General features: G+C 39.8%; 1 protein-coding gene across 2 annotated transcripts; it reads right to left on the minus strand.

The window, feature by feature from the left end:
• Window positions 1-17: 17 nt before the first annotated feature.
• MYEF2 (myelin expression factor 2) lies at window positions 18-17,411 on the minus strand. Of its 2 annotated transcripts, XM_066196743.1 has the most exons (17): window positions 17,151-17,411; window positions 12,442-12,671; window positions 11,182-11,234; window positions 9,900-9,907; window positions 9,695-9,788; window positions 8,630-8,821; window positions 7,832-7,985; window positions 7,373-7,422; window positions 7,223-7,286; window positions 6,971-7,072; window positions 6,723-6,773; window positions 6,581-6,649; window positions 6,203-6,301; window positions 3,879-3,950; window positions 2,455-2,657; window positions 2,293-2,344; window positions 18-542 (listed from the first exon to the last, which is right to left on the minus strand). In XM_066196743.1, the coding sequence occupies exons 1-17, from the start codon at window positions 17,348-17,350 to the stop codon at window positions 379-381; spliced, it is 1,857 nt and encodes a 618-aa protein (XP_066052840.1). In that variant the 5' UTR covers window positions 17,351-17,411; the 3' UTR covers window positions 18-378. The 2 variants fall into 2 exon arrangements, with proteins under 2 accessions (XP_066052840.1, XP_066052841.1); XM_066196744.1 differs by lacking the exon at window positions 3,879-3,950.
• Between the last annotated feature and the right edge of the window lie 998 nt (window positions 17,412-18,409).

An 18,409-nucleotide genomic window follows, 5' to 3' on the forward strand; every position in this document is an offset into this window, starting at 1 on the left:
ACTATGCAATCTGGTGATTAACAGAGAAAATGGCTTATTTTATTAAAAACAGTATAACCATTCATTTAAACTGAATGACTAGAGACACTTGGCCTAATTTTCCAAAGGCACTGAGCATTCAAAGCATCCACGGTCTATAGGGACCTGCAGGTGCTCAGTGCCTCTAAAAAAACAACAAAAATCAGGCAAATTGTCTTTAAAAACCAAACATAGTAAGATTCAGTTAACAAGTATCACAGTATATTAAACACTATACTGTTAAAGGCTGGTGGGATTTAAAAGTTCCTTTTTACAGCTTTTGTAAGCATACAATGTTACTAAAAATGACTAAGAGAAGCTAAACAGACATAGGAATGTTCCTGAACACACAGTTTTAAATTATGCATTGCGATCCAAGCGGACATCAATTTCTCTGCCACTGATTTTTATGCCGTTCATTATCCTACAGGCCTTTTCAGCAGATTCTGGTGAGTCAAATCTGACTGTTCCACAGCCCTTTGATTTTCCATTCTCCATTTTTATTTCTGCAAACATTACATGACCTGAATAAATAAGTTAAACAGCAGTTATTTCAAGTCCTCAGTGTACCAACAACTTAAAGAACTCAGAAATTATTAAAAAAAACCAAACATTTTTAAGCACTATCTAGGAGAACATATGAAATTGGCACTTTCAGGCTGGTGGTGCATTCAAGCAAGGGGACGCAGGACAAAACAGGAAAGAATCCAAATCCAGATCTGCTATCTCAAATCTTTCCTGAAGTATGCCTGTATTTGACCTCGAGTTTGAAATAAAGTGCCCTGTAAGACTCAGGGAAAGGTTTTTGTTTCATACTGACAGAAGTGTGAGTATTGATAGCATTAGTGGAACTGTAGCTTAATCCAGTCCACCATGTTCATCACAAAAACATACCAAGCAATAGTCACAAGCATGCAATTTTGTTAAGTTGCAGAGCAAAATTCAAGCCTTTAAAACAATAAAGTTACCAGGCTGGGAGAGACAGAAAAGTAGCATACACTGTTCAATTTAAGCTGAGCTTCCTTGAGGCTGGACACTCAACTCATATGGAAATATTTTTATAAAGATCTCTTGGTACCTCTGAGAATGTTCAGTTCCCTGGAGCTAATGAGATTTTGCTTATGGTATGCACACCCCTCCTGAGCCCCTGAACGTCACTAGGAACAAAAAACTTTCCCTGAATACAAAGCCTTTTATTTTTAAATATCCTGTAAGGCTGGCCTTTCACTGAAAGAAATTGAACGCTGAGAAACAGTCTTTGTATTTCCTTACTATATTGACATGAACACAATCTGTTTTTTGTAATTTTTAAAAGCAATTGAACATAATTACTACATCCATTAGCTGACAGAGATAATGAAAAAGAAAAATTTGAACTATCTGAAAGTTGCCCAGGAGGTTAAGACTTAAAAAAAAAGAAAGAACCTGTAGCACTCTATCTTCCATCTACCAAAAAAAAAAAACAAAACAAAACAAAACAAAAAAACCTTGTAATTTTTCATACTTGACCTGCGAGGAATAATTTATATCAAATCTGTAAACAGCTGTATGATGTCTTAGGCATCAGTAGTATATTTTAAATTATTTATCTTTTCTGTCTATCCAAAAGAAGAAGCCATCCTGTAATTCAGTTAAAGCTCTCTGTTCTGAAAATGTGTTATCAAAACATGTCATGTATTTCTAAACCCAGGCTTTATTTTTTACTTATTTCTGTGAAAAGACCAACTTTTCTGAAGGAGATAAAAACAATTATTGAATATTTGTAGCAAACCTTTATTTCTTAAGATAAAGGGGAAACATTACAGCCTGCAAATATGCTAATCAGGGTCATCTGCATGTGTAAGAAAACCTGTAATGCTACACTGGCAAAATTACCAACTCTGATTTGATGCAGCACCATTTCTGAAGTAATGCATGACCTGGACAGACCCTGGCTCCTGCATGTATAGGAAACACTACATTATATACTTTTACAGGCCAGAGAGTATGTCAAAAAAGAAAAAATTCAAAAAGTAATTTTATTAACGGAATAGGTTAAAGTTTATACCAAGTGAACACTCAGAGCCAACACAGCCCATAATGTAGCTTGGTCTTGTGTTCTGTTATACCTAAAAATTATTTCTATAAACCAAGAAAGCTGGGTGAAATAAGAAGTATTAAGCCAGCCAGACTCTTCTTCAGAGTCCGACAACGGTCTTCCTGTTGTTATCTAATAAACGCCACATAACACATGAAGTCCATGGAGATGAGCAGGGGTAAGATTCATATACATACCACATTGACTGAATTTCTCCTTTAGCTTCTGCCAGGTCAAGTCAAAAGGAAGCTAGAATAAAAAAGAATTATTGATAACAAAATATTACAATGAGAAAAAGAGCGTGTAATCAAACATACACAAAAGATAAGCTTGTGGTTTCTATATATTTAATTGCTTACATTTCTCACAAATATCTGGTTGCCTTTAGAGCCTAATCTCTCTCTCATGCCACTTCCCATTGGGCCAGGCACAAATCCTCGGTCGATGTCCATGTTCCTGTCCAGGCCTCCACCCATGGCTGGTCCCATTCGATCAAAACCGGAACCCATCCGATCCATTCCCATTCCTCCAGCCATGTTGTTCATACCACCCATTCCACCACCTACACACAGAAAGAAATGGAGGAAAAAATAAAATCTCCTTTTAGTAACAAACACACAAGTATTTAGTATAAAATAAAATTCTTGTATCAGGAGAAGAATAACTTTATTAAAACTCCTGCAATATAAACCATAACTTTTATACATGCACAGTGATTCATCGAGGAGCGTGCCTAGTATAGACAAAGTATTACAGAGTGTCAGTTCTGAAATAACAGTAAAACCAAACTGCATCAAGCTATTGGTCATACCATCTCATGTAGCAAAATGCTGAACACAAGAATTCAAGATTTAAAGTCTGTCTTCTTTAATTAATAAAAACATGATACCCTTTACCAAAAAGATCAAATAAATAACTGTGGCAATACTTAGATACAGATAATTTGACCAGATGCATTACTGTTTATTTGGCTTCCTGCATTTATATTCAGCATTTGTATGCAGCCATACCCACACCTAATTACAAAATCTTCTAGAGAAGGCTTTTTTTTTTTTTGCTGAGAACAGAAAGTTACTGCGAGTAGTGTAAAAAGCATTAACTTTCCTATGTGTCATGGTTTAAACCCCAATAAGAAGTACTTACATGGAATAAATTATATTAATTTTATATAATGAACTAAGAGCAATAGCATTTAAATACTGTAATATTTCTGGATTCATAATTAAAAATTAATGTACAGTAAAACTATCAGGACCATTCATGAGGGACCCTCTCTTTAAGCCTCATGCCTTCTAAGATTGGCACTAGCAAGATTTGAGTTTCTCATCTGCTCTAGCCTGAGGAACTCAGAGTTGCTGCAATGCAAACTCAGTATTGGAGCTTTGCACAAAATTAAACTGAGTGATAATCTGAAATTCAAGGCTGATTTTTTATTTCAGTGATGACAGATTACTGAGGTTCAGCTTCATGAAGTTTACTCTAACTCTGCCTGTCTTTTTTTCTGAAACACAAGTTTACTTTAATCACTTCTCCCTCCAAACTAGAAATTGAAACTATTCCAAATCTAAGATTAAGGGAAAGACTATATTAGCTAGTTTTCCTCTGAACTTTGACCTCGACAGAAAAGCTTTGAAAACTGTTAAGACTTGTGACATGCAACAGAGTTCAACTTCCCTCAACAGCATGACACTACACTACAGCAAGTTCCTCTGATACAAGCAGGTATACACTGTATTGTAACATTGCCTATGCAGTTATGTTCTATTGAAACAAGTTAACCTACTCATTCCAGATCTTACTGGGCCCATGCTAGGTGCTCCCATTCCTCCTGCAAAAACACCAATCATTGCACCACCTAAACAGAGAAAAATAATCAAGTGACATACACTGAAACCACCAGGTAGTGAAAAAAAAACAAACCACACACTAATGAAGTGCACTGTTCTCAATGTTACCTGGCTATATTTTTCTATAAGGGCACTTGAACGTGTGCCTTTACTATACAAACCAAATAGGAACATCTACTAAGTAAAATTAGTTTCTCCTTTTTTACTAGAGGATTTAAGCTACTCTGATTTCTTTCCAGCTTTTCTCCCCTCTGACAGTCTGCCAGCAGCACAAACATGGTAAAACTAAATGGGCCATTTCCCACATCAGGAAGAACAACCTCAAAACTCAAGGCTTCATCCATATGAACTTGATAGTATAAAAAGTCAACAATTCTGCTGCAAATCAAACATCCTCAATTCCACTCTGATACTACAGCCCAATCAAAGACACCTTCCTTGATTTCAAGGTTACTAAAACCAAATGCCTTCACAGTATTTCTTTTTAAGATACCATTATTCTAAATATTGTAACAGGAGTACGTTAGGGCCTTCCCTGATCAAACACAGTATCAATTGAAAGTTCCTACAATTTCCTTCCATTATTCAAGGTTAAGCTGAGTATCTCCAATCTTGGTTCCCATGACACTATTCAAATGGTCAGATCCCTGCCAGATTGTAAACTGAAGCTTGCTGAATCTACTGAATGAAAGACACCCACATCAGTTACTCACAGTGACCTTGTTCACAGATTTCTAAACCAATGTGTTACCAGAAGACTTAGAAGCCTACTGCTTGCAGAAACATTTATAACTGAAGTGGCCTTGTATTTTCACTCAGGAAACAGATATTTATGCAAGCAGCCAGAGTGAAAACATACACTTGATGTCTAACACATTCATTCCAAGGCATCAAGACTAGCTCAAAGGACGAGCTGATCATGTTCTTACCAGTTCTACACAATTATCAGTATCAAAGAGAAGCACACAACAGTTACCCTTTGCTATGACTTGCCTCAACTAATAAAATCTACAAAATACAAAATCAACTTTTACAACAGATGAACCTTATGCTCTTAGTAGATCTTCTCTTTCAAGGAGCTGAATTAAGGGAATGGAAAAGTACAAGAAACAGAGAAGAAGAACAGCTTTTCCCTATAATGCATTTTGTGTTCAGTTTTGGGCCCCTTACAACAAGAAAGAGCGGTGCTGGAGTGTGTCCAGAAAAGGGCAACAAAGCTAATCAAGGCTCTGGAGCACAAGCCTTGTGAAGAATGGCTGAGGGAGCTGAGGTGCTCAGCCTGGAGAGGAGGAGACTCCGGGAGGACCCTTCTGCTCTCTGTAACTACCTGAAAGGAGGTTGCAGAGATATGGGGGTCAGCCTCCTCTACCAAGTAACAAGCAATAGAACAAGAGGAAACAGCCTTGAATTAACCCAGGGAGGTTTAGACTTGATATCAGGAAAAAATGCTTCACATGAAGAGCTGTCAACCACACGAACAGGCTGACCAACAAAGTGGTGGAGTCACCATCCCTGAAGGGATTTAAAGGATGTGTGCACATGGCTCTTGGTGAGCCAGTTCAGTGGTGAACTTGGCAGTGTTGGGTTAAAGGGTGGACTCAGTAATCTTTTCCAGCTTAAGGGATATTGTGATTCATCCAGGTAACAGCATAGTAACCAAGGTCAAGAAGGCTCTACTCTTGAGCTCTTCCACACCTCTGAAGATGGAAGAGTAACTCATTTGAGGGAACCCCACTGCCAACAAGACATCATCTATAAACAAAATAACGCTGGCTCAGTTACAGAAGAGGCCAATAAATACCATTCTGAGCTGTATGAGCTCAGGAGGCAGGACAAAAACCGAGGGCACCAAAATTCAACACTCCTGTCCAGTGCTATGTGATTTGCAGTAAAATCAGTATTACACCATGCATTTGCAAAACAGGCTCATGGAAGTTACTAAGGCTGTACATGGACAGCTTGTTCAGGATTATCAAAAGCATATACTTCAACACCCTAAAGATTTAATACCCCACAAAATAAACAGTATGAAGGTAAATGCTTTCCTCAAATAGTTATTCCATTTATATTTCACAGAGAGAAAAAACCCTCCACACCTGAACCTCTGTCTTACGTGGTGGGTGTAATGAACACTCAGATTACATCCTTACAGTAGTGACATGGGGAGAAGGGACAGAAGATGACCAAATGAAACCAGGTCTCCACTTCTTCTAGCAAAATTCTTCCAATACTATGTCACAGAAAATTTAAGTTACCATACCCATCCTTCCAAAAGACTCTCCAAAGCCACGGTTCAATGCCATGTCACTACGACCAAATTCTCTTTCCATGTTTGCTCCCATTCCACCACGGAACATTTCTGTAAAGAACAAAGCAAAAAAACAGGAATATTCTGTCACTTACATCTAAATTGATGCGCCTACAACACTGGTTTCACAGCTGCTTGTTTAAACAGAAGTGAGTATAATGTACGTGTCAGAGGCACCTACTGCACACTTAACTATCCTGCCAGTTCCTCAGCCTCCAGTCATGAAACTACTTCCTCTGAACTTAGCTGTATTACCCACCCCTAAATGGAGAGCTCTTAATAAACAAATATTAGCAAACTGGTGGGTGTACAGGAACGGTGTTCAACTACCTCCCATTCTGTTGACTCCAAATCCTCCCATGTTAGGCATTCCTTCCATTCCACGAAATCCAGGAAGTCCTGTAAAAAAGGAAAAGTGTTTTCTACACAGCATTAAAGAAATACTTAATGCAAAAAACTTCACTGCACGTACCGCCTCCCATTCTACTCATTCCACCAAATCCTGGGCCGTCTATTCCCATACCTTTAAATCAAAAAGATAAACAACACTTAGTACACCTGAATGGATTTTTTGAAAGTCAGACAGAGTTAAAATCTCAAAAGCACACTACACAAGGCTTGCTTACTCAAAAGTCTGTCATTTTTCCAAACACACAATTTCAAACTTTAAAATTTTTAAACTAGCTCTGCAGAACTTAAAAATGAAGAATATGGATTTACCTCCTGGACCCATGCTCCCCATTCCACCACCCATGCTCAGCTGTGTTGCACTAATGGGCTGTCCACCTGGTCCAAGTCCCATACCAATGCCACCAAGACCACCTCAAAAACAACAACAAAAAAATATGATCAGAAGAGAGATCTTCCTCTGTATCAGAGAGACCACAGTAAGCAAAAGCATTACTAAACTGTGCCAAAACATGGATCACCATATACTAAGTGCAAGGAGTAGAAAACAGAGAGTGCACTCACGAGGCAATTGTGAGTTTTTGCTGTCCACAACACGGAAGTCTTCATGAGGAACTGATTTGTCATCCTGACAGAAAACAAGGATGTTATGCTATGATCCTTTCAGTGTTTTGGCAGAGACATATAAAGTAGAAAGAAACGAAAGCAACTTACCATTTTCACATGCATGGGTCTATCAAACAGGAACTGTCCATTGAACATAGCTGAAGAAATGCAAGTCAAGGAATTTTAAGAAGGCAATTTAACTGTTTCTGAAGAATCAATGAAATAACTTATTATATTTCTGTACAATTACTATAAGACTTATCTTTCCCTATCTTATTGTTAGAAACCCAATTCAAGGGCCAGAAGATGCAATACAAGCTGTTAGGTACATTAAAGTTAGTTCCACACTTGTCACACTGCCAGGTATTTTAATTTTGTTCAACATCATGAGGAACTTTTAGAATTTAGTAGTAAATTCAGTCATTAGAGGTGTAATCTGCACAGTATTACACCCTAGTCCCTACATCGTAGCTACAAGGCACATAAGCACCATTTGCAAAACTAGGCTGTCAGAACCATTGAAAACTGATCAATAGATGATCAATTATTTTTCAAAACCAAGGATACATATTGCTTGAACAGCTTCAATTGCTTGTTCAAAGGTAACTGTTCCCATTCCTCGACTCTTGCCATCTTTATCTTCTTTGATGTCTGCACGCTTCACAGTTCCAGCAATGCTGAATACCTCCTTCAGTTTCTTCCAGCCAACTTTGAAATCAAGCTTAAACACAGAAACACATCAGTGATTTCAGTGCACATCTCTATTCTGCCATTAGATTTGGAAGATATTTTCTGCGTTGCTGTTAACTCTTCATTGAGAAAATGCTTTATAACTGCAAATAGTTGAGATTTTGTAATATCCACACATTGCGTCGAAGTCCAAAAAGTCAACAATTTATTCTATGTACATGTATTTTACTTTAACATATTACCATTGGGGTGGTTCTTGAGAAGAGCAGCTGTAATTCCACAAGACCTCATATAAATACAGTAGTCTTTTGTGCTAATAAAGAACCTGAACCAGTGTATTTGTTGGAACGTTATTGCGTTAGTCTAAAGTAACTAGCAAGATAAACTGAAGTATATATTTAATAAAAAAAGAAATGCAGTTGTAAATAGTGAAAATATGTATAAAATATTTTTGAATCAACAGATGATTGCAATAATTAGAAGTGTGTATCAGTCTCAAGAGTTTAATTTATCTTTCCATGTCCAAAATCTGAAATCATACCCAACATTTTCAATTGAATATACTAACTGTGACCTCTTTCCAAGCTCCCCTTTATATTAAAACTGAACTACACGGGTATAAAATGTCTTACAAAGATCAAACATTGAACTTATAAAACACAGTTTCAAGCTTACATTGGCAACAAAAATCGTGGATCCAAGCCTGCCTGCTTGCAAATTACTGATAACCTCAGGAGGAATGTTTGGATTATTGAGAATAGAAGGTGGTAAATTCATCATTCCAGGCGTTGCATCAGGTCCATGTCCTCCTGGGAACTGCCCTCCTCCCCGCTGGAGTGCCCTACGAGCATGTTCCCCTTCAGGATCCTGAAACATGAGCACAAACAAAGCCAATTAACCATCAACAACTGGACTGGCAACAAACAAAATGGAACGATTTGAAATTCTGCACAAATCCATCACAATTATCAACTAATAAATACACTTGTCCATGTCAGAGGGATCATGAACTGAATTAGCATGGAGACCTAATTCCCTCACCTCTAGAGGTGGGTCCTTTCAGATGAGGGTTGAGGCATATTGGCAAAGCACTTGTTGAGGAAGCGTGCACTGCCACTTCACATGCTGTACCTAGCCTATGGACAAGTAGAAAAGATTTCAAGCTAAAGGACTGTCAGTCTAGCACTTTCCTCTAAGAGCTGAATTAATTGAACTAGGTGGTGGTTTTGTATTATTTATTAATACAATTATTAAAATTGTAACAGGACAGGAGGAACTGCATCAGATACCATCATATACTACAGCACTACAATAGAAATGTTGACATTATCTCACTTTCTAGACAGCACAGCTTCCCTACTTCCAGCCCAGTTTTTGCACATATGTAGTGGTCTAATAAATCAGCTCATTCTGTGCCGTATTTTGAAGCAGGTAAGCAATGGAAACATAGAATTACTTAGGTTGAAAAAGACCTGATGGCACTAAGGTAAGAATATGAAGTAAAGTTGTTTTAACAAAAAACAGCATTAGATTATTTGACTTTAGGACACACTTTTTGACAGTTTACTTGGCATAGTATCCAACCTTCTGCAAGCCAACAGGCAGCTCAGCCCATTAAGAAAATTTCATAAAAATGAAACTGGTAATTACCCATCTAAGATCCTCAAAACACTGTATCATTGTCTCAGCAGCTTTGCTATCTTCAGTATTTCAAATTCAGAACAGCAGCAATAAACATACCTCTTTAATATTCAGGGGTCTTCCACTAAGATCATATTTGTTCATAGTGTCTAATGCCTTCTTAACAAATTCTTCATCTTTGAATTCAACCACACTTAGAAAGAGATCAAAACATTTAGAGTATTAAAATAAAGTTCAACATGCCAAAACTAATAGAATGTTTGAATAGCAGTGTGCTTCTACACACATAAAAAAAGAAACTTACCCACAACCCTATATCCACGAGATTTGTCATCATATGTAAAGAGAAAACAAGCAAAAAAACAAGGAATCAGTCAGCACATATGACAGAGCAATGAAGATTCCAGTTAAAGATCCCAGCTCACTGTTAAGTAACTATAACAAGTTATTTTCCGCTTCAAAATCCGTAATATATGCTCTTTAGTGGTAGCCAATCTGAATTTCTCCTGCTTTCTCAGCATACATACCGTTCAAATGCAAGAGAATACATTGTCTCTTACACTCTTTGAGTCAAACCAGAGTTGGAAAAATGCCACACAGATCCATGTAAGGACAACTGGGACGAGGAGGTGGGAGGGAAAGGGTGGAAAGAAAATAACCCCAAAACATAACCAAAAACCAATCAAGACACTCATCGTGTCATTAAAAGCTGTCCACTAACTACAAGATTCAAATCTACCTACATCAAGTACACCACTACAAGGAAAAAGCAGTCTGCACACCTCTTCAGTACTACAGCAAAATTGAGAAATTACCTTATAAGAAAATAACCTTAATGACTGCACCAGCACCCTTCTAATAAAGCAAAGACTTGAGGATTTCTTTAAGTATAGCAAAGCTGACAGCATGTTTTAGTTTGAACAAGTATTAAAGAAAGTAATTTACAACAATTGATACAACCTCAGTTAAGACTCAAACCTGCATTTCTCACATTCTCACTGCAGGTTTGGAGCTGCTATTGGCCAAACTTTTGACTATTATTAAGACAGAGGAGCTTTAACAATCTTCACTATCAGTGCCTCATTGCAGGCACTCTGTTGGCTACCGACCATCTCCATCCATTTAGGTTTAGGAAAGTAAATACATTAAGACAGTGTTTAAAAGTACCAATCCTGCAAAGCTGTGAAGTCAGGTACTTCACTCCGTGTATTCTTAGCTAACATTTTATACTTATTTGTCGCAAGAAGAGCATACTACACTAACCAAATTTAAATAAAATGAGTGGTTTATTGAACATCCCTTATATGAAACAGATTTGTATCAAGACAAAGTTGTTGGCTAAAAAGAAGAATTCAGTAAATACCATTTGTTAACATTTACAGAAGTACTTTGTCCCTTACAACCAGCTAAGTGTGAGTTGCATGAAGGTGTCAGACTACTTCTAATACAGAATCCTCAAGGCTACCTTAATGAAAATCAGTGTAAAAATGAAACTTACTTTCCAATAACTGGTACAGGTATTATACAAAAATAAAACTGCTGAGGAACTTTTAAACCTCTAGCAGATTGTTGCCCACGGCACTTACCCTTGATTTTCCTTCAGCATCCTTAAACAGCTCCACGTATGTAACCTCACCAACTACATAAGACATACAAAGGGAAAATACCAAGAGACAATGCATTTAAACACCAGTATCTTTCTTTACTGTGCCCCTGTGCACAAGTCTACAGAGAATCACCTATTATTCACCAACAATCAAAACCAGACCAACATACCTCCTGTCAATGGCTATATAATTTAGCTAGTTTTCAGAAATATGCAGCAGCCACATTCTCAAAAGCTAAAAACAAACAACTATATTTAACCTAATTCATACTACAGATCATATTTTGGCCAGTATGATATAGTTGGTGAACAAATTCAGATATACACAGTCCCTTAACCTAACAAATGAAACGTCAACGTTCACTGAAAAGTGTTACATTTATAATCCTACTCACAACACCTGTTTTAAGGTGACTTTCTACCTGAATATCTTCAATCAAAAGTTTGCCTTCAATAATAACCAAATTTACACATCAAATATTTCACAGCAAGCGACTCACTTTCTAAAGTAGGAAGTTTAAGGAAATAAACCAATCAAATAGTCACGTCACCTTACAACAGATAAACCAGCAGTTACAGAAGGGGGGGTCTGGCATTTTTCACAGCCTAAAAGCCAAGTGTGCTTTGCATTACTTTCGAAGAATCAATTTTTCAAGGAAAACACAGAACTAACTTTTTACAAAATCTATATATTATCATTATTTTACCCCAAATATAAAATAAAATTTTTGGGGTAGTCAGATTTCTCTATCAGAACTGCAACAATAGTAACAAGCTTTTAATACAAAGCTCCAGACAAAGTCATGGCAGTAGTGACAATGCAGACAAAGTTAATGCCACAGCCAGATTCCACCAAAGAAATACAAAACAACTTTTGAAAGACATCCCTTATTATTCAGGTTAACACACTTCATGTGTTGCTTAAATACAATAGCCCTTAGAGAAAAAAAAATCTACGAGAACTACAACTAGACAAAACACAATCTCTTTAAGAACTCATGAAGTCATGCATGTACTCTCTACTGTCACACCAGAATGGCAGAAGGTTGTGAGCACTTCATTTACCCAGCCTACCCTGCAATGCAATTGTCTCGGATGAAAGAGGGGGAAGGGAGATAGATGCACCAAGTAAAGGCCAAAATAAAAAAGTCAAATCAAATCTGTGTGGCTCAAAGGACACATCAGTGGCATTTAAGCCCTCTCAGTCTCTGTGTGAAGTGTATTCCAAGGAGTAAGTTACCTTTCTCTCTCATCAGGTCTTTAATAGCTTGCCATTTCATGTCATACGGGATGTTGCTAATAAAGACTCGATTGCGGTTAACGGCCTTCTTGTCTCCAGAGCCTGTGTTCTTCTCCTTGGCATAGGGGTGGAATCTGTTCTTGTTTCCAAGAGAAGGGATTGCCTTCGCTTTTGCAACCAACTTCTCTTTCACAGGTGGTTTCCCTTCTTTTGCTGTCTCATCATTATCCCTACGTTAAAAAACAAAAATCCAAACAAAAACGCTATTAGTCTTATGTTGGATCATTAGACTATCCCACTTCCCAGCTATATAACTGAGTATTCCCTATGCTATTGGAATTCCCAGGATGTCAGCTGCTGCTTCGCAAATTAGGAAAAATAAATTCATGCTACCAGAGTAATTCCAGAATACACTGTTTTATCAAGATGTTACAATATTAAGTAAAGAAAGTACATCTTACTAATTCACTTACAATCCATTTCACAGAATCATAGAATCCTAGAATGGTTTCGGTTGGAAAGGACCCTAAAGATCATCTAATTCCAAGCCCCCTGCCATGGGCAGGGACACCTTTCACTTGATCAACTTACTCAGGGCTCCACTCAACTTTTAACACTTCCAGGGATGGGCATCCACAACTTTGGGCAACCAGTGCCAGCACATCCTGGCTGTCAAGACTCAGAAAGAGAGAACTATGAAACTACTACAAAGACCAAAAGAGGGAGAGTGAAAAAATCAGCTACAGTACCCATGCCTTGGTGCTTTGGAAGTATTCACACCTCACTTGGACAAGCTACACGATATTCACCACAGAAGTGGGAGTAGAAACAGTCTAAGCTTGAGAGTTGAAACAGCTCAGGATACTTCATTCAATGAAATAATAATATATCAAAATCAACTCAAATAGGTTTTATATCAAATTATGTTTTATCTACCCCATAAATAATTTTTATTCACAATTCATGCCAGACTACTGTTAGACAGAAATTAAAATTCAACTAAGAACAACAAATATTTTTTCAGTTTCACTGCTTAACACTAATAGAACTTGAAAACTTGCTAAACGCAGAGGAAACAGCTATATTAAGCCATGCTATGAATCTAAGATTAATTAAGTAACTAGGTATTATCCACAAAAACAACAAAACAGATGCCTGGCCCTCAGTCTTTCACAACTTCACCAATAGCACCAAAATTCTCCTTTTAAAATATTTTTATTTTTTAGATGAAAATGCAAGAAAATTTGCTGTTTCTCTTTTAAGGCAGTCCAAATCTCAACTTCAGTAAGACAATACACTTTTTACAGAATTAGAAGAAATATCTGTAACTCTTCAGCACTCCTGATATTGTTACAATCACAAGGTCATTTAGCTAGCCAACAGAGGCCCAAGGTGCCTGAATTGTTACTTTTAAAAAGGAGAACTGCTGAACTGAAATAATCCACTGAATAAAGCCACACAAATGTGATCCACTAAACAGATGCTACTTAGCATCTTTAACTATACATCACTGTCTACTTAAAGAGAAACTTAAAAAGTACTTTTACACAAATAAATAATTTAAAAAGCCAGAATTAGCATCTTGAGTTAGAGCAATTAGAAGGTGATGTCCGACAGGACTGACAGAAGTGAATGATTGTGAACCCTCCTTAAATTGCATCACGATCTTTACTATATTTGCTGCATTTCAGAAGGCTTAGTTTTTCTCTCATTTAGACGCTGAAAGGTTTCAGGATTTCAGTTTTACAATCACAACATATGGCAAAACCAGTGATTTTGACTAACTGACAGATTTTCAGCTCTCTGCACAGTTAAAAAAACAGTAAGTGGTAGTCCTGCACCCAAAAGCACAGGGAGCTTTTCATGAAGTCAAACGTATCATCTACTCAAGCCTGGGCACTTCTCAGGGAGGAGAACATTCAAATACATCCCTATTTCTCCCACGACTTTTTCCCCAATTTTGAAATACTCCTATGGTATTAACTCCCCAGTCCTTGCGTTTACACGTGGATTAAGAGTGGATTAGCAACTGGGAAATGCATGGATACTCCCCTGGGGCAAGTATTTGTGAAATTTAAAACATCTCAAGTCAACAACATGTTATCTGGTTCAGGCATCCTCCAACGTTCCTCCCTCGGCACGATCCCTCCTCCCCACCACCCTGTCCATGTGACAACACAATCCCTGTGTGGCTGTGCAACGAAGTGAAATGGAGGCAACAAGGCAGGGACTGGAGGGATTCAGGGAGGAGGCAAACAGCAGAGTATCAGCTCTTCCAGTCAGGTCAGTTCCTTCCAGTCCAATGCCATCTGCAAATGCAAAACTAACTCCTGCCCAACGAGATTCCCAGTAAATCTGAGTTCTTCCTTAAGTTTCAGGATTAGAGCAATGGATTCTCTTCAGCCTTTTAAGCTCTTTCCTGCTTAAAGGATTATGAAACAGCCCCTTGGTGCTCAGTGTAGTGCACAGGATGAGACAGGTCTCCAAATATGGAATCCAGAGGCTCTGCAAGTCCTGGCTGTGCAATCAGTAGAGAGCACAGATACAAGCCGGGCATAAACTTCTAAATCTGGGAAACAAAGCAACACTGCACTTGGTCTGGAATCACAGCCAGGCTGCTGAAAATAGAGGATTAATTAAAGAAACAATACTTGCAAAACTCATCTGCCAAAACCAACACAGGCCACTGAACAGGCCAGAGGCAGAGATCCTTTTACAACTCTTACCCTCCTCCTTGAATATTACAAATAATTTCAATCAAATAATACATTCAAAGCAATGTCACATTAGTCACCTACAGACCACAGAAAAGACAGACTCAGAAATTATGAACTGACATTTTCATGGGAGGAAAAACAATAGTAATTTCTAATCTTTACCTTTTGTAGGAGCTACACATCTCAAACACTAAATTAATATTTGCATGTGAAATCACAGACCATCACCATTCCTAAGACTGGAAAAATGATGTGTACTAGTTCTTTTTTTAAAAGTGCATATGCTCATTGATTTGAAAGACCAATTATACCTCTTACAAAAAAAAAAAAAGGCATTTGAAATTTCCATAAAGTTTCGAAGACAAAAGACAAGCTTTCCACATGCAAAACCAGAAGCCTAAAAATAATAAGCCCAAGATCCATCAACATGAAAGTCCTAAAACCTGATTTTTTAAAACAAACTTCTACTCCTCTCCTCCCAATGTCCACAAGAAGATAGGCAGACAGAAATGGAAGAAGTTCACAGCATGTGATTCTAAAGCACATGGATCACTTCAGCTTTGTTGTGCTGAACAGTTCCACTACCCAATACAAAAACCTTAGGGAAGTTCAAACTGAGCCAGGATTCCTCTGCAGTTTAATCAAACCACACTAATGAAATACTTTTTTTTTTTGAAAGTAATACATTTCACCTACAGACTGACAGTTTAATCCTTTGTACACCCGTTTGGGGGAAGATTAGAAACTGCATGTGAAAGAATAAGATTGGTATCTGTTACCAAGAACCCCCCTTTACTTTCAAACTTCAAGTTGTGAATTCTACCACACAGTCTACAAATGACTGAGATTTTTCATTTGCTGTGAGGTTTTGGAGGGAAAAGAAGATATTGTTGACAGGAAGGACACAGAGAAAATACCTCATTTCAACAGTAGCAACCTCAAAAGGCAATAAAATTTATACACCTACAAGGGGCAAAAGGGTGACAATCGTCCGGTGAAAATTCAATTCTAATCTGTGCACCTTGGAAGCTGAGGGCCAGACTAGGGGGGGAAAATCAAATCCACAAATTCTATTTTACAGTAAAGTGGAATTTTTAGCTTGTAAACGAAACTAAATTTTACAGGGAGCCAAGTAAAGGCATGAATCACATCTTTATTCCTCCAACTTTATACTGAAGATGATCCCACATGCATTTTTTTAAACACAACAGTATCAGAGCAGGGCTGCTTAGAACATGTCAAAACTTCACAGACACCAACAGCCTTGATGTACTGTAAGTCTACTGTAAATGTATTTTCCCTCCAAGATGTAAATGAGATTGGAAGAGATACTGCAATTCCAGCGATGTGAGGTCAAAACCTAATTCATGTAAAGAGTGCCAACCCTCAAAGCCTGACATCAAGAACAACCACGCACACAAAGTTATTCATGGTATTGTTCCAGAGAGCTGGTAGTTCCAGCTCCTTTATGTTATATTCCTTTTAGACCTACTATACAATGCACAATTTTACACACTCCGTGTATGAAAATGTTACCGTTTCCAAGAAAACTTCGTGCACATGTGCGGGGTTTGTTTTTAGACAGTAAATTACTACAGGGCTGTCTTACCATTCTCACGTAAACAAAGACTAGTTCACCGGCTTTACAAATAACACTGTTTCGGCATGAAGCGGAAACGCAAACGGCACCAGGAGCGATGCGGAACATTCCTGGCAGAGCATCCCGTGGGAACCGGCCCGCCAGGCACCAGAGCCCGGGGCTCGGAGCGCAGCCCTGCCCGCGGGGCGGCCTCGCACGGCCCAGCCCGGAGCGGCCGCTACCGAGAACCGCCACCGGCCGTGCCCGGGCCGCGGCCTCCCCGAGCCCCGGCCCCGCCGTGCCCCGACCCCGCGGAGGAGGAGCCATGGGGGCGGGGGGGGCCCCGGCCACCTCCTCCCGCCGCACCCCGGCCGCGCTGCCCCCGCCGCCCTCCCGGCCCTGCCCTCACACACATTTTGACGCCATTTGCGCTGCCCGCGCCGCTACCGGGTGCCGCGGCCGCCGCCGCCTCCTCATCCTGCGGCGGCTGTTGCGGCGTCTGTTGTTGCGGTGCCGGCTGCTGCTGTTGCTGCGGCGGCGGCTGTGGCGCCTGGCCGGCCGCCTCCTCGGCTCGGCGCGGCGCGGCCGCCTCCGCCCTGTCGCTCTCCGCCATCTCGTGCCGGGCCGCGGCCCAGCGACCGCCGGTTTGAAACGGGCCCGACCGCCTCGGCCTCGCCGCGCCGCGCCGCGCCAAGTCTCGCGAGAGCGCCGCTCGCGGCCGGGGGAGGGCACGCGCGCCGAGGCTTTGTGCGTTGCCATAGCGACGCGGGGACTGGCTGGCCGCCATGGCCGCCGCTGCGCCTCGGAACAGCCGCCTTCACTGAGTCCCTGGATCACTCAGTCACAGATACAGTTCTGACATTGGGAAATCCCAGATTGAAATGGTTGGGAAAGACCTCTGAGATCATCAAGTCCACCCTTTAATATAGCGCTGCTAAGTACACAACTAAGCCAAGTCCCCAAGTGCCATGTTAACGTCTTTTAAATCTCTCCTCCAATGGTGACATCACCACTTCCCCGCGCAGCCTGTGCCAGTGATTGACAACGCGGTCCGTGAAGCAATTTTTCCTACTATCCAACGTAAACCTCCTCTGGTGAAAGTTCAGGCCATTTCCTATCACCCTATCACTTGTTCATGGGAGAAGAGACCAACTCCCACCCGCCTACACCCTCGTTTCAGGCAGTTGTAGAAAGCAATAATGTCCCTCCTGAGCCTCCTTTTCTCCCAGCTGAACACTCCCTCAGATGCTCCAGACCCTTGACCAGCTCCACTGCCCTTCTCTGGACACACTTCTGCACCTCAATGTCCTCCTTGCTGTGAAGGGCCCAAAGCTGAACACAGGATTCACTGTGCAACCTCACCAGTGTGGGTAGAGGGGGATGATCCCTGCTCTAGTCCTGCTGGCCACAAAATTTCTCATTTAAAAAATCTTATATGATCTTTTGCCAAATATTTCAGTACCCTTCAACATTAAGAAGATCCTGACATTCATTGTGAACTGAAGGCTCCTGAGTTCTGAAGGATTTGGATACAAAATCAACCCTTAACCTGTGTTGAGACAGCTCAGACCAAACACAGAATCACAGACTATGCTGAGTGGGAAAGGACTCATCAGGATCCTCCAGTCCAACTCCTGGCTCTGCACAAAACACCCCAAGAGTCACACCATGT

This window comes from Chamaea fasciata, unplaced genomic scaffold, assembly GCF_029207755.1.
Source record: "Chamaea fasciata isolate MVZ Bird 193981 ecotype frontalis unplaced genomic scaffold, bChaFas1.0.hap1 SCAF_14, whole genome shotgun sequence".
NCBI classification, from domain to species: Eukaryota; Metazoa; Chordata; class Aves; order Passeriformes; family Sylviidae; genus Chamaea; species Chamaea fasciata.

Bases quoted from the DNA above. Each gene is read 5' to 3' on its own strand.
- MYEF2 (XM_066196743.1), bottom strand. From the start codon at position 17,350: ATGGCGGAGAGCGACAGGGCGGAGGCGGCCGCGCCGCGCCGAGCCGAG. The intron at 6,774-6,970 runs GTAAATCCATAT...TTTGATTTAAAG, and splicing joins GGGGAGCATGGGTCCAGGAG to GTATGGGAATAGACGGCCCA. The intron at 3,951-6,202 runs GTATGGTAACTT...TTCTCTGTTTAG, and splicing joins AGAGTCTTTTGGAAGGATGG to GTGGTGCAATGATTGGTGTT.